Source organism: Equus caballus, chromosome 5, assembly GCF_041296265.1.
Source record: "Equus caballus isolate H_3958 breed thoroughbred chromosome 5, TB-T2T, whole genome shotgun sequence".
Lineage (NCBI taxonomy): Eukaryota > Metazoa > Chordata > Mammalia > Perissodactyla > Equidae > Equus > Equus caballus.
Window position 1 is genome coordinate 103,338,344 of NC_091688.1, and position 27,900 is coordinate 103,366,243.

At 52.9% G+C, this 27,900-nt stretch overlaps 1 protein-coding gene and 1 long non-coding RNA gene across 12 annotated transcripts in view; one reads left to right on the forward strand and one right to left on the reverse strand.

Moving 5' to 3' along the window:
- KANK4 (KN motif and ankyrin repeat domains 4) overlaps positions 1–27,900 on the forward strand; it is a 64,308-nt gene that overhangs the window by 20,404 nt on the left and 16,004 nt on the right. The window contains exons 1-8 of one of the 11 annotated variants that reach the window (XM_070269008.1): positions 6,455–6,581; positions 9,872–9,996; positions 11,904–11,991; positions 17,120–19,051; positions 20,332–20,443; positions 22,987–23,205; positions 24,603–24,690; positions 26,741–26,960. In XM_070269008.1, the coding sequence (XP_070125109.1) occupies positions 11,976–11,991; positions 17,120–19,051; positions 20,332–20,443; positions 22,987–23,205; positions 24,603–24,690; positions 26,741–26,960 (2,587 nt within the window). In that variant the 5' untranslated portion in view covers positions 6,455–6,581; positions 9,872–9,996; positions 11,904–11,975. Of the gene's footprint in view, positions 1–6,191; positions 6,953–6,989; positions 7,620–9,871; positions 9,997–11,903; positions 11,992–14,648; positions 14,795–15,263; positions 16,050–16,339; positions 16,448–17,119; positions 19,052–20,331; positions 20,444–22,986; positions 23,206–24,602; positions 24,691–26,740; positions 26,961–27,900 lie in introns of those variants that run through there. The other 10 variants (XM_070269009.1, XM_070269007.1, XR_011439398.1 and 7 more) reach the window with 10 other exon arrangements.
- Positions 1,528–6,202, reverse strand: LOC138924354 (uncharacterized). Its single transcript, XR_011439399.1, has 2 exons — positions 4,765–6,202; positions 1,528–4,111 (listed from the first exon to the last, which is right to left on the reverse strand). It is a non-coding gene; the product is annotated as an uncharacterized lncRNA (long non-coding RNA).

Below are 27,900 nucleotides of genomic sequence, written 5' to 3' on the forward strand. Positions count from 1 at the left end.
CACCAGGCTCAGAGCTGCCAGGGGTGCTGGGGCGCTGCACTGCGGAGGCTGTGTCTGTGCCTGCCCTTGAGGTGACCTCACTGAAGCGACCCAGGAGGCAGGGGAGGCTGATTCCTCGGTTTACTCCAAGTTGTGGTTCCCAGGCCCTTTTGACCATGGCCCAGTTCAGCCAAGACACAAAAGACCTTGTGGCCCACTGAGCCCACTGACACCCACTTTCCAGTGGGAAGGAATTTGGTGATAACACAGGATGAAAGGGGAAGAGAGAAATAATCAAAATGGTCATGCAGCAAATGCTCAGGACAAATCAACAGAAACTCCGAAAAGTAATTCTACCAGTAATGTAAATTAATAGAATTGAGGCGATTAAACGTCAAGCCAACGCTGATGCTGCATTGTAGCGGTCAAGGGTCCTTGCCGCAAACAACAAGCCGATTAATTCTAGCAAGCACGCGTGGAGGAGGAATTCATTAAAGGACCGGGGGTCGCTCCACCGCCCTCCCCAGCATCGCTTGCCTGCAGCCTTCCTTTTCCAGAGCACTTTCTTCCAGACAGAGGCCTGGCCTGGGCGCCTCTCCCTGCTGAGCGTGCGTCCCATGGCTCAGCCCCAGCTGTGAAGGAGGCTCGTGCTGCAAATCCTGCTTTCCAGCCTAGGGAGGTGGGACTCCTCGGGAAGGAGATAAGCTAAGCCCAGGACGGTGTTTGCAAGTTGCTCGGTAGCCCAGGAAAGCAGACAGGTGCCTTCTGCACTGATAACAGAGCTCGTGTCTGAGGACCGTGGGCTCCGGCTCTTGGCCCGCATGCACGCACAGGAGCTTTGCAGGGTCGTCTGGTGAGGGATGGCAGCCACACTTCTTTGTAGGACAGAGAATTAAACTCTCAGTAAATGCTTTCAGTGAACTAATTTTTGTTTATGAATGCCAAGGTTTATTAACTCTCAATAACTCACTTATATTCCTAGTTCCCTCTAAAAATGAAATCCCACATATGAGGATTTTTGGGGAGTGGTGATGAAAATGTTCTAAAATTAGATTGTGATCTTTTCAACAAATGGTCCTGGGGAAACTGAATATTCATACGCAAAAGAATGAAGCTGGACCTTTATCTTAAACCATATACCAAAATGACCTCAAAAATGGATCAAAGTCCTAAACTTAAGAGCTAAAACTGTAAAATTCTTAGATGAAAACATTAAGGAAAATCTTCATGACATTGAATTTGGCAGTGATTTCATGGATATGATACAAAAGCACAAGCGACAGGAGAAAATACAGATGTACTGGACTTCGTCAAAATTAATAACCTTTGCGCATCAAAGGACACTATCAAGAAAGCAAAAAGATGTCCTACAGAATGAGAGAAAACATTTGTAAGTCACATATCTGTAAGGGGTTGATATCCAGAATATATAAAGAACTCTTACAACTCAACAACAACAAAAACAAACAACTCAGTTCCAAAATGGGCAAAGGACTTGAACAGGCATTTCTCCAAGGGAGATATACAGATGGCCAATAAGCACATGAAAAGTGTTCAACAGTCATTATTCATTAGGGAAATACAAATCAGAACCACAGTGAAATAACACTTCATACCTACTACACTTACTAGGATGGCTATAATAATTTTTTTTTAATGGGAAAAAAAAACTGTTAGTCAAGATAGGGAGAATTTGGAACCCTCATGCTTTGCTGGTGGGAATGTAAAATGGCGCAGCTGTTTTGGAAAACAGTTTAGTGGTTCCTCAGAAAGTTAAATATAGAATTATCATATGACCTAGCAATTTCACTCCTAAGGATGTATCCAAAATAAGTGAAAGTAGGAACTTGAGCAGATATTTGTACACCTATGTTCATACAGTATTATTCATAATAGCCGAAAAAGGTGGAAGCAAGCCAAGTGTTAATTGGTAGATGAATGGATAAACAATGTGCTACTTACATATAATGGGATATTATTCAACCATAGAAAGAAATGAAATTTTGATGTGTGCTACAGTTTGGATGGACCTTGAAAACGTGCTAAGTGAAATGAGCCAGAAATCCTCTCCAGCTCTGGGTCTCTAGGATCCATCTGTTCATCCATTTATTTATTCGTTGATTCAACACTTTTTTGTTGGGTTCCCGTCACACCAACTGTTAGGAATAGGGTGGTAAATAACACAGACACAATCCCTGCCCTTGCCTCGCTTAAAACACTGTGGGTTTAAAAAGTAATCATAGCTAACACTTAGTGAGCCTTATTACATCGCGAGCACAAGCGCTTTACACACTTATCTCAGGTGGCCCCACAACCGTGCACTGAGCTGGGCTCTTCTTGAATCAGGACATTGCTCGAAGTCACACAGCTGGGGCTTGAACCTGTCTGCCTTACCTCAAAGCCATGCTCTTAACCGTTCATCATCGTAAGTGGCAGCTGGGTTTTGGCCACTTGGAACGGGGGACTTCCCCCAACACCTGCCCTGAGCCCTCCTGTCTAAGACGGCGGAGTGATCCGGGAGCATTGAAGGCAGAAGTAAACGTGAGGTGGACTGACCTCCACGATGGAGTGGGTTTGGAAAATAAGGCCAAAGTCAGTGGACTCTGCAGAGCCATTTACAATAATCATTATAAAGCACGTGTAACTATATTTTTAAATGGTTATGTGATATAATTTTAAATACAAAATTGAATTCATAATTGAAGTTATATTATTATAACTAATATGTTTATTATTTATTGAACACAGACTATATGCCAGCCTCTGTTCTAAGTGGTTGATGTGTATTATCATCTTATTTAATCCTCCTGACAGATCCACGATGTGAAGAGAGTATTACTATTCCTATCTTACAAGTGAGGCAGCTGAGGCACAGAGAGGTTGAGTAATCTATTCAGGGTCACACAGGCAGTCAGTGGCAGACCTGGGATTCCAACTATGGCTCCTTGAGTTGGAGCCCAGACTCTTAACCACCATAGAACTTGCTCTTCAATTAAATTAAAATATGCAAAATAGGTGGACATGAAACTACTTGCATTGAGGTGGTAGGTTTATGGTGATTTCCCACCTTTTTCCCAAAATAATTTGTCTTTTAGTTTCCAAGAATACATCGTAATAGCGGTGTTTTTTAGACCAAGAAAAGAACTCACATGTCACTGTGACCTTTTTCATGTGCTTACTTCGTCGTTTTACTTTGTTGTATTGACCGCTCGGGCATGGACTGGGAGATGCCCGTCCTGTGTCGGGTGTGGGGCTCCCCTGTGGGCTGGGCTGCCCCCACTCTGTGGCAATCTTCCCGAGGGGCTGTGTCCCCTTCTCACCACACTCTGATCAGCACTGAGGACCTTCCTTTGAAAGGTCTCTTTCTGACTTTTAAGCGCGTCTGCATGGCGCCGCGGTTGGCGTGGCACCGTGGTTGGAGCGGCACGTTCACGGGTTTGGGTTTGGCTCTGGTCCCCGCCCCCGGCAGCCGCTCCGAGCCTCGGCTTTGTCCTCGCATCGTGGAAGCAGCGGTGCCACTTCAGAGGGCCGTTGAGGAACCTGAACCGGGGGCGTTTGCACTGGACCCGGAGTGCCTGGCACGTGTGGGCTGCATTAAGACCATGGTGCTGCCGTGTTTACCCGGCATCTGTTTGATTACTGACTCATGCGGTTAAGTGTTTCAAATATTAACCGCTGGTATTTCTTCTCTTCTGGGTCGCCTGCTCACGCCCCTTCCTCATTTGTCTGTTGGCGTCTCCATCCTACAGTGTGTTTGCCAGGGACTAGGCACCTTCTGGAAAGGTCTAAGTGGAGGGAGGGACGAGGGGTGCCGTTTTTCCCGTGGCCCTGACGCGTCTTTTTCTCCGAGGAGCGTTTGTCCCGGTTCGCGCAGCCGCCTCTCTCCTGCAGTTGGTCCTGTTTCCTCTCTGAGAAGCGTCCTCCGCTTCAGAGGGTCAGACTGGGGACTCCCCGGGACAGGCCCCCCGCAGGCCTCACACGTGATCACTCGCTCCCTCTGTCCAAGTTGCACCGGGTCAGGATGGTGTGGCTGTCCCGGGCTGCTCAGGGACCTGAGCAGCTCACTCCTCCTCCGCCCCGTGTCATCGCACAGACGTCCAGCGGCTGACCTTCCCGAGCAAAGTGCAAAAGCCTGAGGGACGGCAACATAAAAGGCACATTCTTAAAATAGTTCTGGCTCTTTCCCCGCTCACCAAGTGCCCATCTTGCCTGGCTCGGACAGTCCACCTTTTTCCCATCCTGGGGCCGAAGGGACCTGGGCCGTAGAAGCTGGAGGTTTCTCTGCATACGAGGCAGCGCCCTCTCAGCCAAATGATTCTTGCTAGAAGAGCTCCTGTGGATAAACGCATTTGTGCAGGAGATTCTCTGGGGGGCTTGGGGTAACATGAAGTTGGCCACTAGTCTTCAGACGTATGTTGAGGGAGGCCCAGGGGTGGGGCGTGCTGGCATCCCAGACATGGCAAGGGTCAGGGGTCATGGAAAGAGTCCCCCAAAAAGAAGCATGGACTCCCCTAGAAAGAGTGGTTGGGGTTTCCTATGAAGACCTCCCCTAAACGTGAGGCCCCTCCTGCCCAGACAGCCCCAGCTCCGAGGCTCACTCCTGGTGTTGGTGTGTCTCCGGCATTCCCCTGCATACCCGGGTTCAGGCGTGTGGTTTGGGAGAAAGGGGACTGGGCTGGGGGGCAGAAGATGTGGGCTCCAGTTGCCTTTTTCAGCTTTGTAAGCTTGGGAACCCACCTTGCTTCCTCCTCGGGCAAACGGGGTAACGTCCCCGGTTCTGCTCACCTCCCTGCTTGACCGTGGAGTTGAGTGAGTGCACGGGGTCAGTCAGAGAGACACGGAAGACAAGAATCTCTCCTCTTCTTAGAGCTGTGGCAGTCAGCACGCGGCCTGTCCCAGCGTACCTCGTGGAGCCAGGAGCTGCGAGTGCTGCTTCTCTCCAGAAAGAGGTCTGAAAAGAGGAGGAGCTGGGTCAGGGCTGTGTGTGCTCCCCGTGGGTCTTCTGTCCTGGCCCCTGAGCCGGGCTGATGGGTGGCCCTCCCGGGGCTGGTGGTTCCTCCCCTCCTTCCGCTGTCTTTTTAATTGAGGGGAGGCCTGGAGCCTCTTGGAAAAGCAGGGGGCTCCCCTGGTCCTTAAGGTGGTATCTGGAGGGGTCTCCTGGGTGTAGAGCCATCCGTATTGTGGGTGAGTTCCGTTTCACAAACCTTGTGGAGTGTCTGGTTGGGGAGACGCACACAGAGGCAGCAGTTGGAGTTCAGGTGACTCCTGCTGCAGGAGAGGGCAGACAGGAGCCATGGAAGCGGGGAGGCTGGCCGCTGCCCCTGGAAGGGATGCCGACCGAGCTCAGAGGACAGGTGGGGACTGGCCAGTGTTCCCGACGAGTGTTGGGTCTTGTGAGAAAGGCACAGCTCTACAAGTAAGCCTTGCAGCTCTTTCTCTTGGCTAAGGAAGAATTTATCCCCGGAGAGAATACTGATCTTCATTACACGGATAAGCCAGAGGGGAAGAGTGGGGGGCCGCAAAGCCATGGGACCTGGGAGAGTGGGGCGCTCTTGTCTCTCAGCTTCCCGGTGAAGTGTCAGCTGCCTCTCGCCTTCTCTAGCTGGCGTGGGGGATGGCTACTTTCAGTCTATCAGGGAGGCAGTTTCCTCCTCAGCGTATTTTTTCATAGAACCTCAGAATTCACGTTATATTTCTGATTTCTTTTTAATTCTGCTGATTTGTTCTGTGTAGTTAGTTAACACAGAAAAATACTTTGAGCAGCTGAGAAAGTGAGGGTCGGCGTTCCATAGTCTTGTCCGTGGCATCATCCTCTGCCCTTTGGCAAGTCTCTTAACCTCCCTCTTGAGCAAGATGCTCTGGAACCTTCCAAGGAAAATAAGGAATGTGATCCAGTGTAGTGGGGAGAACGCAGAATTCTACCCCAGGAATCTTCATTTTAATCCAGGTATCCTCCTGAGGGAGCCAAGAGAAGGCACTTGGACTGTCTCTCTTCCCCAGTACGATGGAGATGCTCAGACCCGTCTGGCTGCCCCAAGCTGGCTCGAGGATATGTGGGACCCAGGATGTGCATGCTTTCTGGGCATACTGGGCCGGATGCAGGCAGCATTTTGGAGTGATGCTCGGCTCTGGCGTTGTCTCAGCGTGGGCCCGGCAGGAATCTGCCCCGACCTTTGAAAGCTCATCTCTTTGACAGGCAGTGTCTGAAGGTCAGAGCTGCTGGGACATGCCTTACTGACAGGGCTTCATTTCCCAGGACAGCCGCGTTTGGCGAGAGCCTAACCCTGAAATCCTAGTGCTGAGCCTGCCCACAGGAGCCCAGACGCTCTCCGGCCCCTTTCTGACCGCCCCCGCCCTCCGGATCTCCTTCAGGTCCAGCAGTGGTGCTGGGCTCCGCGAGCCTGGAGCTGTGCCCGCGCCTCACACCTGCCCCTGCCCCAAAGAGCTTCGGGCAGCGGGCTGGCTGGGACTGCCCCGGCGCCTGCCCGGACACGGACCTTCCTCCGCACAGCTGCCTTCTCCCTGGCTCCCGCGCCCGCCCTCTGAAGTCACTGCTCCGCACTGCAGCGAGGGACCCTGCACGAGCCGGGTCCTGCCAGGAGGTACCTGCTCGCCTTTCTTTCTGCCAGGATTGGGGGCGTTTCAGTGCTGGGGCATCTGACGGGGAGAGCGGCAGGGAGCAGCAGCGGCCAGTCTGGCGGGGACTCACCGGTCTCGTTGTTTCTTGCTGCTCGGCCGGCGGACTTCCAGCCCCTGAGTGCCCAGGGCAGCCCGCGGTCTGGGATTCTTCGCAGAGGGAAGCTTCGCGGGCTGTGGGGCTGCAGGAGGCGGTGGGGACAGGGGGCGAGCCTGGAAGAAAGAGAGGTACCACGGGAGGGTTTCAACTCCTAAGGAAGCTGTGTCCTTGTTAGGAAGAGTTTTACTAATGAGCCTCATCAGCTGCGGGAAGGCGGGAGGAAAAGCCTAATTAACGGTGAGCGCCTCGATGCGGGGGGAAGCGGGTGTGTGCTGTTTCGCCGTCTTTAGATGTGTCCCTCCCCAGTGCTAGCAGCTCTGGGAACTAACTTTCCAATGGAAGGATTTGCGCTTTCTTGCTCTTTCTGCAAGATCCAGTAGCAGCTTATTGAGCATTGAATGCCTTCCTGACCTCACTCCCCTCTTCCTGGGAGCGAAAAGGAAGCCAGGATTTGCTTTTCCAGCAAGGTCACGGATCACCTGACCAGATCCCTTAACAGCTGGGAAGCCGATGCGGCCGCGCTGAACTCGCGAGCAATCGCTCCGGTCCAGCGGCAGCCTCGCCCTCGGGGAGGAGCCGGCTGCTGGCTCCAGGCTCTGGCGGGGAGGATGCCAAGGGAAGGTGATGCGGTGGCAGCGTCTCTGCTCCCAGTTTCTTCTTCTTCGTGAAGCCCCGATTCAGCTGCTGCAATGCAGGCAAAAACCACCGGCACTTGCAGAAAAATGTGGGGATGGAGTTAATGAGGTTGTGTTAATGTGTCGTTTATTGAGCGTGAGTTATCTCTTTGTGTCCCGGGTCGGCGGGAGGAGAGCCGGCTGGAGAACTCGTCTGGTGGAATCTTTTCCAGGAGTGCGTCTCACCCCGTGTCTGGGCTGCAGCCCTCCGTGTGGAGCAGCGCTGTCAGGTGCCTCCTGCTTCTTAGCACAGGGCCCTTGCGCTGGGGGTGTGGGCCCTGGGATAGGGGACAGGAGACTGTCCTCATTTTGGCAGGATTCTACGAGGTATGGGTAATATTTTTTCTCTTTCGGAAAGAGTGCTTTGTCTTTGCAAGAGATCATGCGGGAACTGACAGGAGGGCTCTTGGGTGTGCTACCTTGCTAAATATTTGACTTTGTAAGGTTGAATTCTCCAAGAATTCTCATGGCAATAAGGCTGTGCTCTGAGCCAAGCTTTCTTTTCAAGGAAATCCAAGGTGCTGTTTGTTTTGGCATGTAGCCCGTTCTGAGATGAAATATGGCATTTTTATTATTGCAGAATAAAGAGAGGTTTGAGGAGAACAAAAGTACAGAACTGGGTTTCGGTTTCAGGACTGAGGAAGGTTTCTTTGCATTCGGTTTTGAGGTTAGAAATGAGATTGAAAATGGCACTATAAGGGAAATAAATGTGGAGGGGGATGGGAGTGGGCATATTCAACGGAGTTGGGCCGACCTGGGGAAGCCACGCTGCTGGGCGTGGACCCTGCAGAACCGTCCAAGGAGGCCTGGTGGTTACACGTGGCCCCACTCAGTCTGCCAGTGCCGCCTCCTCGGCGGGCTTTGAATGGGGAGCGTCAGTCCCCCCTCTTCACTGCCCATTGGCTTTGACGGCCATGTGGGGTGATGGAGTCGCACAAATGGTCCTACCCCTAGTAAACCGGGTAACTGGATTGGCCACACGGCCTCTTTGTGACTTCGTTTCCTCATTTGTAGCTTGGAGATGGTCCCGTGGACTGAGTGACTGCCACATGTTAGGAGACAGGGAGTGTGGAGGTGGGGGAGACAGAAATGAGTCCTTCAGGAGTTCTGACCTTCACAGATTCACAGGGAGAAGGGTTAGAGAGAGATAAAGCCGTGTATCCTCAAACATCTGGGATAGAATGAGCTACTGAGAGAAGATGGGACCTCATCGGGCATCCCTGAGCTGGGATAGGCCATAAACAGATGAAAAGTTGCATGACACCAGGTACTGCAAGGCTCTGAACGTGCTTAACAGAACGAATAATAAATTGCTTTATGTCAGAATTTTAAATGCTCCAGAAGGTTGCAAAATTCCATTTTAAAGGGGATTTCTGTCCAACAAAGCTATTCCTCATATTCTGTTGTATTGCAAACGAAACAGCTTGTGTTGATGTGGCAGTTACTTCTCCCTTCCGCTCATCGGACCCCAGCACACGCCCACCCGCTGGAAGAAAGCCCTCTTAGCCGCATTCCAAGGTGTCCGCCGCAAGGACCGTGGGCCAAAGTGGAGAAGCTGGGGTGGAAGGGCTGGAAGGGCCTTAGGGGGCTGGCAGCTCCCCTTCCCTCCTGAGTTGAGAGCCCTTTAGAGTGAAAGCCTGCTGGGCCCTCCCCTTCAGAGCCGGGGTGTCAGCTCCGTTTAATTTCCGTAGCCTTGGAATGATTAAATTTCAGTAAACCTCAAGTCAAAGAGGACTATTAGAGGTCTCTATAGAGTTCTTTTTAATGGAATTTGACCTACTCTGCGCTGTGTAATTGTTTGGATCTCCGTGATGTGACGTACGAAGGGCTGAATCCTAATCTAACCAAAGGCAGTGCTTGACTGAGCTCTCCGAGGTGAGGGTGAGAGCTTGTGCAGCCAGAGCTCCAGCTGCACCAGGGGGCCCCCTCTGCTTGGGGGGGTCCTTACTGCTTGGAGTCCAGCCTTGGAGAAGCCAGCCACACCTCTGGCCAGAAGGCCCTAGGAGGGCAGTTCCCTGCCTCACACCCAGAGGGCGTTTCAGGTGCACTTGTGGGGAATCAGAGGAACATGGCTCAGGAGCGCTTCCCTCCCGATGAGAGCTCAGGTCCGTCACAGCAGCAGGCCGCCTCATGGGGCGGGCAGATGTTCACAGGTCACTTCGTCCCCAGCACAGGCTTGACGTCGGCTGGACTTGAGGGCACATCTTCTCCAACACTTGCTCGTTATGCGTCTTGGGGAGCCCTGTTACCTCCGCCAGCCTCAGTCTCCCTATCTGAGAAATGGGACAATAACAGTCCCCTTGGGGTTATGGTGAGGATCGCTTGAGACAATCTGTGCACATCCAGTGCTCTGAGCCTGCCCCATGCTCAGACATGCTATGGGGTGGCAGGAAGGGGCAGAGGGCAGAGGAGAGGCTGTGATGATGGGAGGCAGGCCCGGGGCCCAGCTTAGGGCCTGTGGCCTCATGCTTTTCCTCCCCAGGCTCACCCTGGAGCTGCTGAACCTCTCTGCCCACTGCAGACCACGGACCTGGGCACCGAGAGCAGCCGCAGTGACCTCTTATTTTTCTAATCGAGATGTAATTGACATACAACACTGCATTGGTGGTAGGTGTACAGCGTAATGATTTGATACAGGCGTGTATTCTGAAATGCTCACCACAATAAGTCTAGTTAACATCCATCACCACACATATATCAAATGTTTTTTTCTGGTGATGAGTACTTTTAAGATTTACTCTCTTAGCAACTTTCAAATATACACTACAGTATTATTAGCTATAGTCCCCATTGCTGTACATACATCCCCAGGACTTATTTATTTTATAAATGAAAGTTTGTACCTTTTGCTCCCCTTCACCCATTTCCTCCACCCCTGCACCCCCTGGCCTCTGGCAACCACTGTATCTGTCTGTCCTCTGTATCTGTGAGCTCGATTTTTCGTTTTTTAGATTCCACATAAAAATGCAGCATTTGTCTTCCTCTGTCTGACTTATTTCCTTTAGCATAATGCCCTCAGTCCATCCATGTTGTCGCAAATGGCAGGACGTCCTTCTTTTTTGTGGCTGAGTAGTATTCCATTCTTTATCCATTCACCTGTCAGAGGACACTTGGGCTGTTTCAGAACCTTCTCTTTCTAATAAGGGAGACCTCCCTCGCCCCAGGTTAGAACTTTCCACCCCTCTTGGTGGCCAGTCTCCGCCTCCAGGACCGCCTCACTCCATCTCCTTATCCAGGTTAGAACTTTCCACCCCTCTGGGTGGCCAGTCTCCGCATCCAGGACTGCCTCACTCCATCTCCTTATCCCTCACCCCTCCTCTACTCCAGCTCTGTGCCACCCAAACCAAGTGCTTGTCGCCTCCAAGGGGAGCGGTGGACTCAGTGTTGGCATTCCCTCTGTGGGGAGTGTCTCCGTCTGCCCTCCAGCCATCACACGTGCTCAGGGAAGGGCCCCTCTGGTGGCCGCGTGCCCGTGGTTTGGGGGAGCCAGGGCTGGAGCAGTGCTCATGGGGAGAGGGCACATGGACTCCCAGTCAGGCAAGCCTGGGACCACCTCCTCTTTGGTGGGCCTGCTTTTCCCTGCCCTCTTCTCCGGTTTGCTTGTTTGTTCCCTCCTTGTGCATCCTTGGTTGCTGGGGGCCGCCCCTCACCCACCTGTCACTCCCAGTCTCCCCGAACCCTGGAGTTCATTGTCAAGCACATTGGAATTCCTACAACAACCCCACACCCACAGCTGACTTGTCACAGACAACTCATTACTCCGATGTGCGTGGAGGTGTGACCATAGAAGACTGATTTCCTGGGGGATTTATTGTAATGGGGGCAGGAGCCACTTTGTTTACCGTTCAAAGAAAGAGTCCTGGGAATGGATTAAAACTTTGGGGAGAATTTGTGATTGAACCTCAAGGTACCCAAATTCAGAGCCAGGCCAGTGTTCTGCTTGATAGTTCCTGATGTCCTCTGGCCATCCAGGTGAACACAATCAGAAGTCACCTCTGGGTGTCAGCTCCCGGTCAGAGCCTATAATGACATCATCTCTGTCTTGAACCTGATTGGGATGTCACAGGTCGTTTATAGGTACTCTGATCCCAGCTTTCTCACAAAATGGATTGAAGTTCTTTTACCACGATGGGCTGAGTCGATTTCAGCTCTTGGTGTGGTGTAGAGCACCGTGCTGGTCGTCAGAGCCCTGGCTCTGGCTCCAGCTCCTTCACTGTCGTGTTGAGGCCTTGCACAGAGCAGTCAACTTCTGAGCCTCAGTTTCCTCTGCCAACTGAGGGCTTGGACCAAATGTTCCTTTGCTGCCAACCATTGCTACCGTTCCATGAGGACACACCCAGGATCGGACTCCGGGGGTGTGTACAGGCTTTTAATCTCCCTTCCTGGAGGACTCTGAGCTCATGGGCACCCCTGGGAGAAAGGCAGGGATGGGTGTTACTTTCTCAGGTGCTCTGTTCCCTCCAGACTTATTCCAACTCTAGTGAGAATCTCCACTCTTCTGTCCTTTCTTTCAGGGCTCTCCGGTGGATTTTACAGACTTGTCAGATGAAGAGTGCCTGAGAGACTGACGGTCAGCGTTCCCTACGATGGAGAAGACAGAGGGTAGGCAGGCTGCGGGCTATCCCTGGGTTAAAGTGGGCAAAAGGGGTTGGGAAGGGATGGGTACCATCAATCCTGGAATAGCCCAGGGGACCTGCAGGACACGGTCCGCACACAGGTGGTGCTGGGAGACCCAAACCATATATTTAAGGTATGAACAAGAGAAGGCGGTAAGGAATGAGCATGAAGCCAGGTATTTATTTCGGACTTGTGTAATTTTCAGAGTGTTTTTGCATCTCGTCCATGCACCAAGGAGGGAGCAGCATGCTCTTGCTCATTACCCTCATTTTAGACATGAGGGACCTGTGGTCTAAGAAAGAGGCTCAATGTGGTGAAAGAGCCTCCACTCACACCTGTGTGATTCTCCAAGTCATTTACCCTCTCTGAGCCCCCGTCCCCTCGTGTATCAGTTAGCTTTGCTGTGTAACAAGCCACTCGAGTTTATTGACTTAAAGGTATTCATTATTTCTCAGAAGATTTTGTGGGTTGGGCTGTTATTCTGGTCTGGGCCGGCTTGGCTGATCTTTGCTGGGCTTGTTCACGTGTCGGAGGTCTTCTGGGTGACTTGGCTGGATGGTTTAGAATCGCTACCCTCCCATGTCTGGAGGTTGGCCCCATGTCTCCTGGGGCATTGTTGGTGGTTTGGCCACGTGTCTCTCGCTGTCCAGCAGGCTAGCTGGGGTTTGTTCTCATGGTGGCAGAAGGGTTCCTAGCACAGCAAGAACAGACAAACCCCAGCGTGCAAGCAGTTTTCAGCTCTCTGCGTATGTTACATTTGCTGTGGACCCACTGGCCAAAGCAAGTTACAAGGCCAAGCCAGGGTCACTGTGGGAGGGGAGCACCCAGAGGTGGGGTATACTTGTGGCTATTTTTGGAAACAGTCTCCCACACCTCGTCTATATGCAGGTATTAACACCTACTGCACAGGGTTGGTAAAGGACCAAATGAGATAATGCACGTAGGGTTGTTCAGTATACTGTCATCTCGCACAGTGAATATCTCCATCAATGTTCCCCCCCCCCCACCCCAGGAAACTTGCTGAAGGTCATAGGCTAGCCCCGCGTTTCCTGACTTCTAATGAAATGCTTTTTCCAGATCACCAAATGTCAGGAAACAGGAGAGCCTATAATCCCCCTTGAAGCACGTGACCCTTCCCTGGCTGGCGCAGGACTTAGGGACCAGACAGCAGCTCCAGCCCTGCCTCTTCCTTCTTTCCAAATGCAGTCATCGTATATTTCAAGAGTCTGCCTTTCTCCCCAGAGAGCTGCCTTTTCAGTGCATCCATGGAAGTGGTGGCACAGAACCCCAGCTGATTCCCTTAATGCCCCCAGGGCCTGTCGTCCTTGCCTGCCTCATTTGTCCCTGCTCAGCCTCCCGCACTGCAGCTCCCCACGTGATCGCTCACAGCCCGCCCAGCACAGGCCCGCTCCCCCAGGCACACACGCACAAACGTCTCACAAAATAAAGGCAGGAGAGTGAGACGCTTCCATCGCTGTCTCTGCTTGTTAAAGAGGCTCATTAAATTCCCCGTCTTTCCAGCTGTATTTTTGGCCACTTTCCCTCTAGTTTCTGCTTTTCCCATTTCCTTCAGAAACTGATATAGGCTTTTGGACTTTTTTTCTCACTTTAACTGCCTCTGATTGGTTCACTCACCTGTTGCACTTTACTTTGTCCCTCAAGATAATTACGGGGTCCCTCCCTCCTTCCCTGTGCCCTCCCATCCCCTTTCCCGCGTCTGCGTGCAGCTCTCAGCCAGTTTGGCTCTGTGTTGGTTTATCTGATGTGAAATTCATTTTGAGCAGAGATGGTCCTCCTAATTAATTCTTGCCCTGGCCTCGTGCCCGGAATTCCGAGCTCCTGCATACCCGTCACCAGGTAGAATTAAGAGGAGCAGAGCTCACTGGGAGCGCAGGTCTCCCAGCCTATCCAGTCAAGTACGCTCATTCAAGGTCCAGCTTTCCTCTTGCACTGGGAGAAAGGGACGCAGAGTGGCAGCTGGCAGGCACGCGGCACAGCCGATCACTCCGTGTGTGTGTGTGTGTGTGTGTGTGTGTGTCGGTGTGTGTGTGCACGATGCCCTGTAGGGCTAGTTTAGGAAAGTGCGGATTACACCCATCATCCTGGATAGCTGCTCAGGCTCCAGACACCTTTGGTTCCCCTCGGTCTCCCTTGTGGAAGATTTTGCCTTTGAATCTGCAGTTTCTTATTTGATGCTATTATTGTGTTTGTGCTCTGGACCTGCTCCCAGAGGCCACTCGGTAAATCAGTGCATTTCTACTGAATTGAGGCAATAAGCAGATAAATAATGCAGCCTCTCCTTTAGAAGAGTTCGTTGCCTTCTGGGTCATAAATCTACTCTCTACTTAACTGTAGACAAATTCCTCCTCTCTGACTTGGCCTGTCCCTGTAATCTGGAGGCTGCTGAGCGGACCTGTAGGCCAGGAGCACAGCCGGGTGCAGCTGGGAAAGCTGACAGAGGGCAGTTGCTCTTATTTGCTGAGACTCCCAGTGTGCCTCTTCGGGTGAAGGCAGATGGGTAAACAATTGTGTGGGTGAACGGGGATTTATTTGGAGTTTTTTGGGTCCTGGAGGAGTGTTTACTGCTTATCCGCCTGGAGTCCAGGTATCTGCCACAGCAGCTCTGGAACCCAACAGGGACCACCCCAGGATCAGCACCAGTGCCTCATCCTGTCCCCTGCTGCGGTCTGAGGTCGTTGCCCGCAGGCCCTGCAGCTCTCGTCAGCATTGAGGTGGAAGGCTTGATTGTCATCACCCTTGGGGGAAATGCAGCCAAAATGTGCCCCAGGTAACACCATCATTCCACCTTCTCTGTCATCTGCCCCTTTCCCTCCATCCCTTCGGCTTCTCTCATCTGGACCACGTCAACAGCCTCCCAGCTGGTCCTCGGGCCTCTGGTGTGTCCTTGTAATGCTCTACAGGAGTGCTACACTTGACCAGGTCCCTCCCTCGTGTGAAGCCCCCCGAGGCCCCCCTTCCCCAGAGTGAAGTCAAAGCTTGTTGCCATGCACACAAGATGCTCTGTGACCTGGCTCTTGCTGACCTGCCAATGGTGTCTTTTTCTACCCTCACCTTCGACACACACTTTCAGTTCCGGCCATGTCAATGGCATTTATGGAACCCCGAATTACCGTGGAATTGCAGAGCTCCATGCCTCCGCACATACTCAGACATCTAACTAGAATCTGTCCTGGCTCTCTATTGTTGCATAACAAACCACCCGGAAACTTAGTGGCTTGGAGCAATCATGGATTGTTAACAGAGGCTCAGCTAGGTGGTTCTCACTTGGGGTGCCTCCTGTTGTTGAAGTCAGATGGTGGCTGAGGCCACAGTCATCTGAAGGCTGTTCTCCTCCTGCCTGGCACCTGGGCTGGGATGGCTGGGCATCGCCCCCCCCCCCCATCACCTCTCCTTGGGACCCCTGGGCTTCCTCGCAGCACAGCAGTCTCCGGGAAGGTGAACTTCTCACGTGGCATCTGGCTTCCCACCGAGTGTGCACTCTGAGACCCAGGAGGAACTTACAAGCTTCTGTGACCTAGCCTTGGAATTCTCTCAGCATCATTTCTGCCTTTTTCTTTGGTCAGAGCAGTCACAGGCCAGCCCAGATTCAAAGGGGGGAAGAAACAGGCCCCACCTCTCCATGCGGGGTTCCCTTGCCTGTCTAGAGGTGTAGGAATTGATGGTGCCATCTTGGAGGTGGACAGCTACAATGTCTTCCACTGTCTTGTTCCCCTGGAAAATTGCTATTTGTTCATTTAACGCCCAGTCGTATGCCACTCGTGAAGTCATCCCTCTGCTACCAAGGCAGAATTAACCTCTAAGTCTGAGAAAGTTATTCTGGAGAAACTGGGACAATAAGTCAGGAAGGAAGACTGTTCCTTGAGCCTGTATCTGTTACGATCCTTGTCACACTGCATGGCACTTGGTGTTTCTCCTACGTGATGAGACATTTTTTAAGGGCAGGGCTATGCCTGATTCATCTCTATGTCCTTAGGATCCAGCTTAGCAGCCAACACATAGGTGCTCAAAAAATAGTGGTTGAGGTAAGTGGACTGAATTACTGCTATTTTGTAAGTTTGCCCCCAGGGCCATTGTCCTTAGCAGTCAGTCAGTCACAAAGAATTGGTGGAGCCCTCCTGTGTATCCAGCAAATCGGCTTCCATTATGGGGCTTCAGTTCTCTATGTTTTGGGCTTCCACAAAGATAATGACTACAGTAGGGAGCACGTGTTGAATGTTTATCATACGCTAGGCATGGTTCTAAGCACTCTGTGTATTAATTAATCAGTCCTCACAATGATCTCATCCTACCTGTTACTGTTCCCATCTTGCAGGTGAGGAGGCACAGGGAGGTCACAGAGCTGAGACACAGACCAGGCTGCAGAGTCCATATTCCTGGCCTCTGTGCTCTCCACGAGCGTCCTCTCCTGAGCTGAAATGTGGTATTTTTTCACTTGGCATGAGTTTTTGGGAGTGAAATTTGTGATTGTTAAGCACTAAGCAGTTTTCAGGTGGCAAAGAGCATGGGCTGTGCACGATTACGTGTCCCAGTTCTTTCTGATCTTCATGCATCTAGAGGCTCAGGCATCTGAGGAGGCGTCAATGATGTAGAAGGCCTTGATATTGCTGGCTTTAGCAAGATTTACTAGTGTTTACCTATTTGAATAATGCAAGGTTCTTTTTCAATGTTGAGACAATTGTGTATCTCATCCTTTGAAACCATCTGTATTCGTAATTAGTACGTTGATTTAGCAAATTCCTGGCCACTTCAGTTCAGCAATTACATGACTGAAACCCGGGAAACCAGCATGAGACAATTTTGTTTCGCTGGTCTGCCAGCAGATTCCACAGTAATAACTGAGATGACACACTGCACACTGGAAACCGTTCCCCCTGCTTGCTTCCTTGCAGACACTGGCTGAGTACACACTGTTTAATAACATGGTTTCTCCGCACACCCGTGAGGTGGTGTGCATCTCTGCGAAATTAGAGGCAGGAACATTTAGGAGAAGTCTCACGTGAGAGGGTTAAGTCAAAGTCACAGATATTGGGCCTCACGACCCTGTAATTCTTATTAACGTGTGCTGCTTTTTTACGTGTGTTTTGTCTCCCAGCCAAAGACCAGTCCTCTCAGGGGGATGAAGAGAAAGAGCCTCCCAGGAGCCACCCGTACTCCGTGGAGACCCCATACGGCTTTCACCTAGACCTGGACTTCCTCAAGTATGTGGATGACATCGAGAAGGGCAACACCATCAAGAGGATTCCCATCCACAGGAGGGCCAAGCAGGCCAAGTTTAGCACCTTGCCCCGAAACTTCAGCCTTCCTGACAGTGGGGCGCACTCCCACGCTGCACCTCCCCACCAAAACTGGTCCCCAGTGGTGCCCAGGAAGGTGTCGCTGGGGACAGAGGAGCGAGCCCAGACACTGCCACCCGGGGACCACCCCCGGGCCTCCACCAGCGGGAGTGAGCTGAGCTTCCACAGGAACACCCTGCTGGCCGAGACTGCCAGGCAGTGGGGGGCTGCGGCTCCCGTGGAGGCTGAGCTCGCCTCCGGGGCCGGACGGCCCCAGCTTCTGAGAGCGTGCAGCATGCCAGCCACGCTGCCACAGAACAGGGCTTCCGAGGACCCCAGCCTAAACTCAGGTTCCCCCACACCCCCGACGCTCCCTCCACTGCAGGGGGAAGGCAGTGTCTGCGATGGCACCTTTGGCCCTGCGGAAGGATTTGCGGGTTTTCACAGCTCCACCCCACGAGCAGCAGCCCACCCAAAAGTCAGAGAGTTTAGAGACCTGGTGCCAGGGATCCCGGAGCTGGTCCGGGAGGGGGCGGAGCATCCAGAGGTTGAAGAAGAGGCTGCGCATCACCTCTGTCTCCCAAGTCCTCCTTTCTCTTCCCAGAATGCACTTGTAGTCCTAGAGGATGCACAAGGTGAACGCGAAACCAGGGAAGCCGAGGTGGTGGTCAGCCCTGAATCCCCAACGCCAAGCCCCCCACCTCTGCCATCACCCATTCCTGAGAATGAGCTCCCCCTGGACGAGATCGAGCTCAACATCAGCGAGATCCCGCCACCCCCACCTGTAGAGGTGGACGTGCGGAGCGTTGGCATCCGGGTCACGGAGGAGAGCCTGGGCCTTGCCACCGTGGCCCCGGGCAGCATCTCCAGCCTGAAGCAGCAGCTCTCGGACCTTAAGGGCGAGTTGTCTGGAAGAGCTGAGGAGCTGGCCCGGGTCAGAGCTGCTCTGCAGCAGCAGGAGGAGGAAGTCGAGGCCAGGGGGCACAGGATCCGGGAGCTGGAGTGCACTGTGGCTCAGCTGGCAGAGAAGCTTAGCCACAAGGACACCAAGGACACTCAGAGCCAGACTGACGCCACAGTCAGCACTGACCCTCTCTGCGCACTCCTCATCAGGGAGTCATGTGACAAGAGCACTGGGGTCAATCTTCTGGGTAGCACGGGATCCGAAAGCTGGGGGGTCAGAGGAGAGGAGAATGGCCCTCTGTGGGGACAGGACAATCACCAACAGAAGGATCAGAGCCTAGCGGAATTTGTGCCACCACCCCAGCTGTCACTGCCACAGGGACCTGAGAGGGTCCTCACCCCCTCTTTGCGTAGCTGCCTCTCCACAGAGCTCAGGATCGAAGAAGCAGGCTCTGAGCAGGAGGGAGACCCTCAGCGGGGAGCCGAGGGTCTGGGCAGGGAAGCAGAAGGCACTTCATGGAGCAGCGACAGAAAGGCGCCTCCAGCAAGGGGGGAGGAGACCAGCTCAGAGCCCCCAGGGAAGGACCGCCCAGGAGGGCCACCCAGCTCACCCACAGATGCCACTCTTGGGCAGTACGTGAAGAAGATCCAGGAGCTCCTGCAGGAGCAGTGGAGCTGCCTGGAGCACGGGTACCCGGAGCTGGCCAGCGCCATCAAGCAGCCTGCCTCCAAGCTCAGCAGCATCCAGAGCCAGCTGCTGAGCTCCCTCAACCTGCTGCTGTCCGCCTACTCGGCCCAGGCTCCGCCCCAGAAGGAGCCCCCGGCCCCCTCCACCTCTCCACCAATGGGTAAATACTGGTGGCTGAGACAGGGAGCCATTTCTCCTTTTTATGATGAGTCAAAGGGAAAAAGGGTTTTAATTGCATGCGTATGTTTTTTAAAAGCTTTAAACCCCTCCAGGAACCCTGTGGGATAAAGACTGATCCATGTAACAGTGGGGGCTCCATTCTGTCCTCTCGTCCTTGCTCTAAAGTTGGGACTGACTACAGGACCACCAGGTACAGCTGTTCACATAGCGCAGGGCACGAAGACACCAGCCAGGGAGGGGCAACGGGAGCTGAAATCCAGCCCACACGTCACTCGCCCAGCCTGCAGCACAGCACCCACCGAGAGGGGTGCCTCTGTCCCAGCTGCACTGCGCAAAGGCGACATATGGGATGAAGGGCCTGGCTGTGGGTGCCGCCCACCTCGGCCCCTTCCTCGTTCCCTGGGCTCTTACATTCCTGTGGTCCTCACTGGTTCTTGCACACCAGGGGTTTTCTCTGGCCTGATTTTGGAGGAACCTGATACCGAGATCTGAAAACATTTCGCTGAGTATTTTGTGTGCGTGTGTGTGTGGAGGGGGGGGGTGTGTGGGTGCAGGAGAGAGACTGAGTGATACACACGTGTGGCGGTCGAGTGTGTGGCTGAGCGGGACTTCCGCTCGTCAGCGATCACGTACTCTTCTCTGACGAGTAAAGTGGAACCATACTTGGCTCTGCTCAACCAGCAGCATGCAAGTCGGCTTCCTGCCACAGATCACAAACCGGCTGCTGCCTCAGTACCTGGTGCTGGTTCTAGTCTTGCCCTCTGTCCCTTTGAGTCCAGCAGCAGAAGACGTGTGCCCTTGCTCGTGTGTGTGCCCTGCCTACCCCACATCACAGGTGTCGCCTGGCACGTGACCCAGGGAGGACGGCATAGGTGCCTGGAGCAGAGGCAGGAGTAGGAGTCTGTGAGCCGAGTTTGGCTCCGGCTCTGCCCTTCCCTGAGCAAGTCTGAGCCTCCGATGTCCCAGCTGTGAGATGGGGACAACAAAGGCACCCACAACCCCTGGCCCTCCTACAGAGGGCTCCAATCTGTGAGCCACACAGGGAGGGTGTGTGTGATCAGGGACAGCTCGGCTGGCGTTGACCAGAAGGCTGGCCTCCTTGGGACCCTCCAGATATTTGATTGACATCATCAAGTTTCTTGTCCCCTTCTACCTCCTCACACACCTTCAGTCTGAGTCCTCTCAAAGCGAGAGTCTGGTTTTGCTGCGTTCTGGGGCATCCCCAAGATCCTTCTAACCTGTGATGTTGTGTCTGCCTAGAGATCTCCCCGTCGACCAGCCTTAAATCCATAATGAAAAAGAAAGACTATGGCTTCCGTGCAGGAGGTAATGGGACCAAAAAGAACCTTCAGTTTGTTGGGGTTAACGGTGGGTAAGCATCGCTCGCTGGCGGAGCCCAGTCTGCCCCCTCCACACTCGCTCTCCCGCGCTGTCCTCGCTCTCTCTTTTCCTAGGGGGAAGCATCTGGTTTTCATTCTTCTTCGAGGGAATCAATCTTAACGGCCCTTTAAACTCCATCTCGGGTTTGCATGTGTTTGTGCCTTGCCAGTGGTGGTGGTCTGTCGGGTCCTGTGCTTTGAATATGTCTCGGCTGTGGTGTGCCCCCGGGGCCGGGAGGCCAGTGGCTTCTGGGAGTTTGGGGGGGCACATGGCTGTTTAGGGAAGACATTTTATCTGAACCACAACACTGAAACTGGGACAAACTCTTGATTTGTTAAACTTCAAACTTCATCCATTTAATTTTTTCTCCTTTTACTAACTTATTGCAAACCAAACCAATGTTTTTTTAGGATGAAGAAAAACAGCCTATGTCTATTGACTCAGAGCGTGAACCACACCTTATATATTCTAGAGAGTAGATCATTGGATTTCGAATATTTCCTATATCAGTCATTCAACAAACATTTATTAAATGCCTACATGTGTTAGGTGGTGGGTATAAAAAAGCCAAATAAATCATGGTCCCTGCCTTTAGCCCACAGTTGGAATGTGGGCAGAGATAAGACAAGAAGTGGAGACAGTGCTGAGACGCTGAGGGGAATTCCAGTCGGGGAGGAAGCCCACAGTGGGGCCCCAGCCAGTGGAGGGCCTGGGAGGCTGTGTAGAGAGGCCGGAACCCTGCTAATTTGGGTCGGACCAGAAGGAAGACACCAGATTCGAACAAGGGTGACGTCACAGTTGTAGGTTCTGTGAGGGAAATGTCAGAAGCGATGGAACGGGATGTCAGGAGGGTTGCTGTTCCCACGCCCCCTAAAGTCAGATCTTGGGGCGGGGAGGAACCTTTGTCTTGAGCTGTCCGCAGTTCCTGTGCAGAAAAGGGAATCAGCCTGCTCTCAGAGTCTGAAGCAGGCACTAGCTCTCCCTGCTTAAACGGCCCCACAGTTTTTGTACCCAAACCTGGAAGTCCATCTCCCGGCCGTAGCCTGCCTCGGCCCCTCCCGCCAGCTTCTGCCTTTCTTCCCTCTAAGGTTTGTCAGGCCCGTCGCAGGCCCTTTGCATCTACTGCCCCGTGTGAAGAGCTCCTCCCCCGGGCAGTCCTAGGTATTTGTCACTCTGGTGCAGTGGCTCAACCTTGGAAACCCTGGGCGAACCTTAAAGAATACTGATGCCCAGGTCCTCCTGGAGACTCTGATTCAGTTAGTCTGGGATGCGGGAGACGTGTTGGGGATTTTAAACTCCCCCGAGTGATTCTCCTGTTGAAGACTGCTGCCCTGACTCAAGCAGCCCCTCCCCCATCACTCTACCCCAGGCCCTTTGCTGTGTCATTTGCTGTTCTGATCACCATCTGAGTGCTGTTTACAGGTTGATTTTCTGCCTTTCCTTGCTCGAGTAGAAGCTCAGGACAGGGACTTCGGTGCCGCATTTAGATCAGCACCTGGCACAGAGTAGGTGCTTAATAAATTTCTGTTGAATGAATGAATGAACTTCCAGGTGAGGTTTTTTGGGAGCAGTTCTAAGACAAGCACTGCTGGTTAAACGTAATATGTCTCCCACTCTCTTAATCACAAAAGCAAAAAGTTGTTCCATGCACAAGAGAGGAAGAAATAGCTGGGTTTAAACAGGACAGAACCGAGCATAGCAGAGAGTGGCTGGGTTTGCAATTCTACTGAACCCCAGGGCCACATTCAGAGAGAGAGCTGGGGGCTGCGTGGAAGCGTGGCCCCTGGTCTCTGTGGCAGGGCCCAGGGCCTCAGAACCTGAAGTCTTCCTCTTAACCCTGGCATCCCCCATTGGGGTCTCCTGTTGACCTTAAGCAGGGGGACCAACAGATCTCCCAGGGCTCTCTGGTCTGCCACCTCACCAGAGTCGCGTGTGAGTAAACGTAGGGATCACTGCTAAGGAGGAAGAGCCACACGTCGGAGGCCTGTGCCCTCACTTTTGCTGTTGCATGCAGTAGTTTAAACAGGCTGCAGCCGAGACAGGCAGAGGCTGGGTGCAGGCGTCCCGGAGCTCTGCTAGGAGGGGACGCAGGTGGTTCCTCCCTTCTCAGAGGGTGTAAGCTGTGCGACAGCAGAGGGCCCAGAGCCCGCAATTCAGACCTTGGGGCAGGGAGGGGCTGCCTACCCAGAGACTGGCATTAGGATGGCAGGAGCGAATGCTTTTGTGCGAACCTTGCCTGTCTGGATCCTCCAAACACAGAGGCCACTCAGGGCACGGGCTGTTGGTGTGTTCTTGGCAAATGGCTTAGTTGTCTTTTCTCCTCAAATGGCCTCCAGCATTCGAGCCCGAAGCCCTGACCGCCTGTTTCCCTGACACTCAGGTTCTTGGGAGTCCCCTCCTGGGCCTGTGGGTGTAGAGAATGGAGGATGAGGTTAGGAAGCTGGAAAGTGTCAGCTTTCCACCTAGTCCTCATATGTGTTCATGCGGGCGGGCATTGGGCAGGATGCACAGACGAGTGACTGTCTCTTTCCCCAGCTACGAGACCACCTCGAGCGAGGAGACCAGCGGTGAGGACAGCTCCCCGGAGGACCTGTCAGACAGTGAGGCTGAGAAGAAGTGTGAGGGCGCGGAACACAGACGGGGCAAGGATGCCCACCCCGACGGCAGGGCCGGGCAGTCTGTCTCCGAGGGCATCTGCCGCGTAAGCCAGGAGAGCGGGCCTGGGGAAGAGCTCCCCCACCCCAAGGCTGAGAGGTGAGTCAGAGGGCACCCATCCGGGCGCTCAGTCCTCAAGAAAGGACAAGGGCGGTTGTTCACTCTTTTGTCCAATTATTCATTTGTCCCCTCAGCAGTATATTCTTGAGTGTCTGTTCTCTGCCAGGTACTGAGCGCCGGTTGGACTGGACAGATGTGACTCCTGCCTTCACTGGCTGTGTTGTCACAGACCGTCGTGTCTACATATAAAGCTAACGTCGTCCTGACTCTGCAAACGTGAAGCACTTTACGTGTAGTATCTCATGTGACCCCTTGAACAATCCTGCAGGGTAGAAAATATGACAATCCTCACTTTAAAGATGTGGAAACAGAGGCCTGGAGAAGTTAGGCGACCCAGCTGGCAGAGTGGGGTCCCGACCCCGGCTTTTCCGATCTTTCCCACACACCTCCTCTCTGCCTGTCCCGTTGGCCTTGCTGACACCACCCTGCCTTTTATTGTGAAGGGGGGAGGTCGTGTGCCCCATGAAAGCGTCCACCCTCTTGGGTTTAAATCCTCTGGCTGCGCATGTTACTGGAGACAAGGTGCTTAAGCCGTGGTCGCCTCACTGTCCTCATCTGTAGCATGTGGCTGATGGCAGCCTGCTAGGTGTGTTCTGAGGACTGGATGAGAAAAGTAAGGAAAATGCCCAGCACCGTGCCTGCCACACAGCGGGCTCCCAATGCGTGGTAGAAGTCGGAATAATAAGTCCCATTGTCATCGCTGTCACCATCCCCAGCCTGGTTGCCAAAGAGGTGACGAGCAGTGAGTGTGGCTGATGGTCCAGCAGAGGGGCAGGGCTGCTCCAGGTGGCAGCCCCGTAAAGATGAGATGAGAGCAGAGCTCCCTGTGACCAGTGCTGTCAAGTCCCGCCCTGGCCTCCACTGCTGCGTCTGCCCTTACACTAACACGGGAAGGGCGTTCGCCATCGAGTGCGCCCGGCGTCATCGATTTTCGTTGTATTGACTCTGTTAGCACTGTGGTGTCCTTCATGGAAGAATAACCTGAAGAAATTTGCTGGTATGCATTGGGTTCTTTGGATTTTTCAAGTTGCTCAAGCAGAAAATGTTTGATCCAAAGTCAGAAAGACCTTTCCCGGTGTCAGGAATTGCCTTTGGGCCCGTGGCCCTCACTTCGGTGGGCCACACTTGGTGATCTGCTCCTGCCCCCTGAAAACAGCAGGGTGAAAAGGGCAATGGGCTTGACTCACACTTGAGGTGAGTTTGGAAGCCTCGTGGCTAGGAGGCTGTCTCCACCCGTATTTCTGAGGAATGCCCCTTGCCCGGGAAGTTGCCCAGTTTGGGTGTTTTTGCTGCTGAGAAGTGAAAGTCGACGTAGGGTTAACCTTCTTTTTCATCAGCTTGGAGACTGATATAGACATATATTTGTTTTTCTTCAGATATGAACCCTCTGAAGAATTCCTCAACGCGTGCCGGGCATTGAGCCAACATCTGCCAGAAACTGGGACCACCACCGACCACCTCTTGGTACCCTGACTTTCGTTCTCGTGTAGAGATTTCTGTTCTGTTTGAGCTGTTAGTTCCCACTGGGCGGCTCTGGTCCCTTGCCACCGGGTCCACATGTGGCTGTGCACGCAGGAGTCCCTTTCCGCTGGGCGCTCTCTCATTCGTGCAGGGTCTCCTGCCTCAGGTGGAGGACCGTGCTGAGAAGGTGGGAGGGAAATGACTGCACGAGGGCAGGCCTGTGCTGGGGTCTTTACTGACTGGCGTTAGGCATTGCACCCTGTCTTAAAGCTATTTGTGGCTTAGCTCAAAATTGCCTCGAGATCTGAGAGAGCTATGGGTAGAGCGGAAAAGAGCATCTGGAAGGGGAGCCGCGGGCTCTGTTCCCTGGATCACCACCTGCGAGATGCTGGGCAAAGTGGCTCAACTTTGGCTCAGTTTCCTCATTCATAAAATGAGGGTGGTGACCAGCATGTCTCCATTACCCCAAAGCCCTGGCATTTAATTCTGTAGTCCTCACTGGTTTTCTTGAAGTCTACCTGTGGGTCAAGAGACCACAAACAAGAAAATACACCTGTTTGCTCCTTAACAACTTCCTGCCCACGGAGATTAAACACAGAATGAGTGGGTTCTACTTGTAATCAAGAGATACTGGCACAGACACATTTTCCCAAGTTAGGAGAGCAGCTGCTAAAACCCAGCACGTAACAACTTGTAAGCATTTTTAAAGCCCATTTTGTTCTTCTTTGCAGAAGAGCCTTAGGAGTAAAAATAATGGATTCAGCCCAACCCATTTTTGTTATTTTACCTTAGCTGATTTGGCAAATAACTGTTCCCAGATTGATAAAGAGCCGATATGCAACGTGGATGTTGATCAAAACTCCTGTTACTTGTTCTTAAGTGAATTGCAGAATAACTTAATTCCTAGCTCTTCATTTAAAATCCATCACTGTTTCTTAACATTAGAGTCTTTCTCTAGATTCCCTGGATCAAGGAGATATTCTGATGTATAAAAAGTGTTTCAGCCACAGAGGATTCCACTGTTTCTGCCTAGATGAGTGATCAGAGGCGCAGATCTGACACCACACCAAGCCAGGGTCACAGCCCCGCTTAGAGACAGAGCAGGTGTACAAGGACCTCACTCCAGAGCCAAGGGAAGTTAGGCAGCCTGCCCCTTCTTCACCTCCACTTTGTAGATGAGACAAGTAAGGTTCGAAAAGGTTATATGGCTTCCAAGGTCACACAGCTGAGCCAGGACAAAACCCTGGCCACGGTGGTTCAGTGACTCCCAACCCAGGGCCTTTTTCACGATGAGTGTGACATCATTTCTGGTAATCCCATCCCCGTAGTTCCTCCTTCTCTTTAGATAAATGATCTAAACTTGTTCCATGTTAAACGCTTAGGTCGTGTCACACACAGAGGGGATGTCGTACACTCTGGAACTCTCCTCATTCATGGTTCCGAAGGAGCTGAATACTGCAGACACTGGGGTCCTGCCATGGGTTCTTAAACCATCTTCTCTGAAGGTCACAGCAAAGCTTAAAAGCCAAAAATAATTCAAGCACAGCTGTTTGGGTTTTATTTCAAGCATAAGTTGAGCGTGCTGTTTTTCTTAGCTTTCAGCATGCATTTTTCCCATTAGTAAAATGTTGTGGCTTTCCAGCTATGCCTATTCAAAACACACAGAAATCCTGGTAGAGCCTGGGGCGAACTCAGTACAGGCTGGCTGTGTGCGTGTGAAAGACAGGGTCTTGGTCGTCCTGTGCGTGCAGGGATGTGATCCAAGCCTGCGGTGGACACAGTCACCACCCAGTGAAGTGCTTCGTTCCTGGTAGTTGTGCTGCTCCCCCAGTGCTCCTTTCTGCCTCAGTGGGGGCCAGTTGCACAGGTTCACAGTGTGTCGCTGCCTCCCCAACCCCACCAGCTCTGAGCCCTCCAGGAGTAAGTTGCATGGGAAGTTGGAGGAACAGAGGTGAAAGCACCCAAAGCTAGCTTTTCCCAGTGGAAACTAACGCCCCAGCTGGAGCGCCCAGGCCGGGTGACCTGCTGGACTTGGAATCTTTTCGTGTTTCAGAGGCAGAGCTTGAACACCATCAGTCAAGAGTGGTTCCGCGTCTCCAGCCGGAAGTCGTCTAGCCCTGCTGTGGTGGCCGCCTACCTTCGGGGAGTCCAGCCTCACTCCCAGTGCATCCTCAAGCTGCTTGTCAACCTGGCTGATGGCAACGGGAACACAGCCCTTCACTACAGCGTATCCCACTCCAACTTCTCCATCGTGAAGCTGCTGCTGGAGACAGGTCAGAGACGGCTGCATCTGTGCAGCCTGGGTCCCTCCGGGAAGGCAGTTCTTGTACCCACTTCTTTCCAGCAAGGAGCTTCCTCGCTGTTCTGAGTTCCTCCTGTATCCTGTGAGCTGGGCGAGACCATTTTGCCTTTATGGTATCTTTTATTCTTCACAACAGTCTCGTGATGTGGTTACTAATATTCTCATGTTGCAGAGGAGGAAACTGAGGCTCAGAGAGTTATAAACTTGCTCAGGTCACAAGGCTGGTACATGGTAGAGTTGGACTTTATATACAGTCTGTCCAGCTCCAGAGCTAGACCAACTGCCCCTAGGAGAGGCCACATTTTATCATCTTCATAAGTACTTTTTAACAAGGCCAACGGCTCCATCTGATCAATTTGACTTGATCAGTTCATTCATCCTTCATCAGATAGTTGTGGACTACACATGCGGTCCCTACTGGCCACCATCAGGGAGGCAAGGTGAGCCAGGTGGGAGCTCTCTGCTTCTCAGGAGCTTACAGCCTGATGATCAGGTGGAACAGGGGGACGGCTCCCAAGAGAGAGGTACAGAACGTGATTCCAGGGCTCAGAAGCAGCGAGATGAGGTCCCGTTCTGGGAACAGGGAAGGTGGACTGAAGCCGGTAGGTTCCAGCAGAGAGAAATGTCCCAGGAAGGAGATCCCGGAGAGGTAAGAAAGGGGAAAACCGGAGACCAGAAGGCTTCCAGCTGGACTGGGTGTGAATTCAGATTGGGGAGGTGGGGTGGACGCAGCGTGGGCCTTGAGTGCTGGGCTGGATAGCGGGAGCCCGTTTGACAGCACCAGGAGTCAGTCTAGGGTGATGAGCGGCGAGCGCCGTAACCAGGCGAGTTCCCTACAGAGTGAATTTGCCGGTCAGGGTAAATTAGTGGAGGCAGCAGGGGCAAGAGGGGGCGGGCCAGACAGGAGGCCA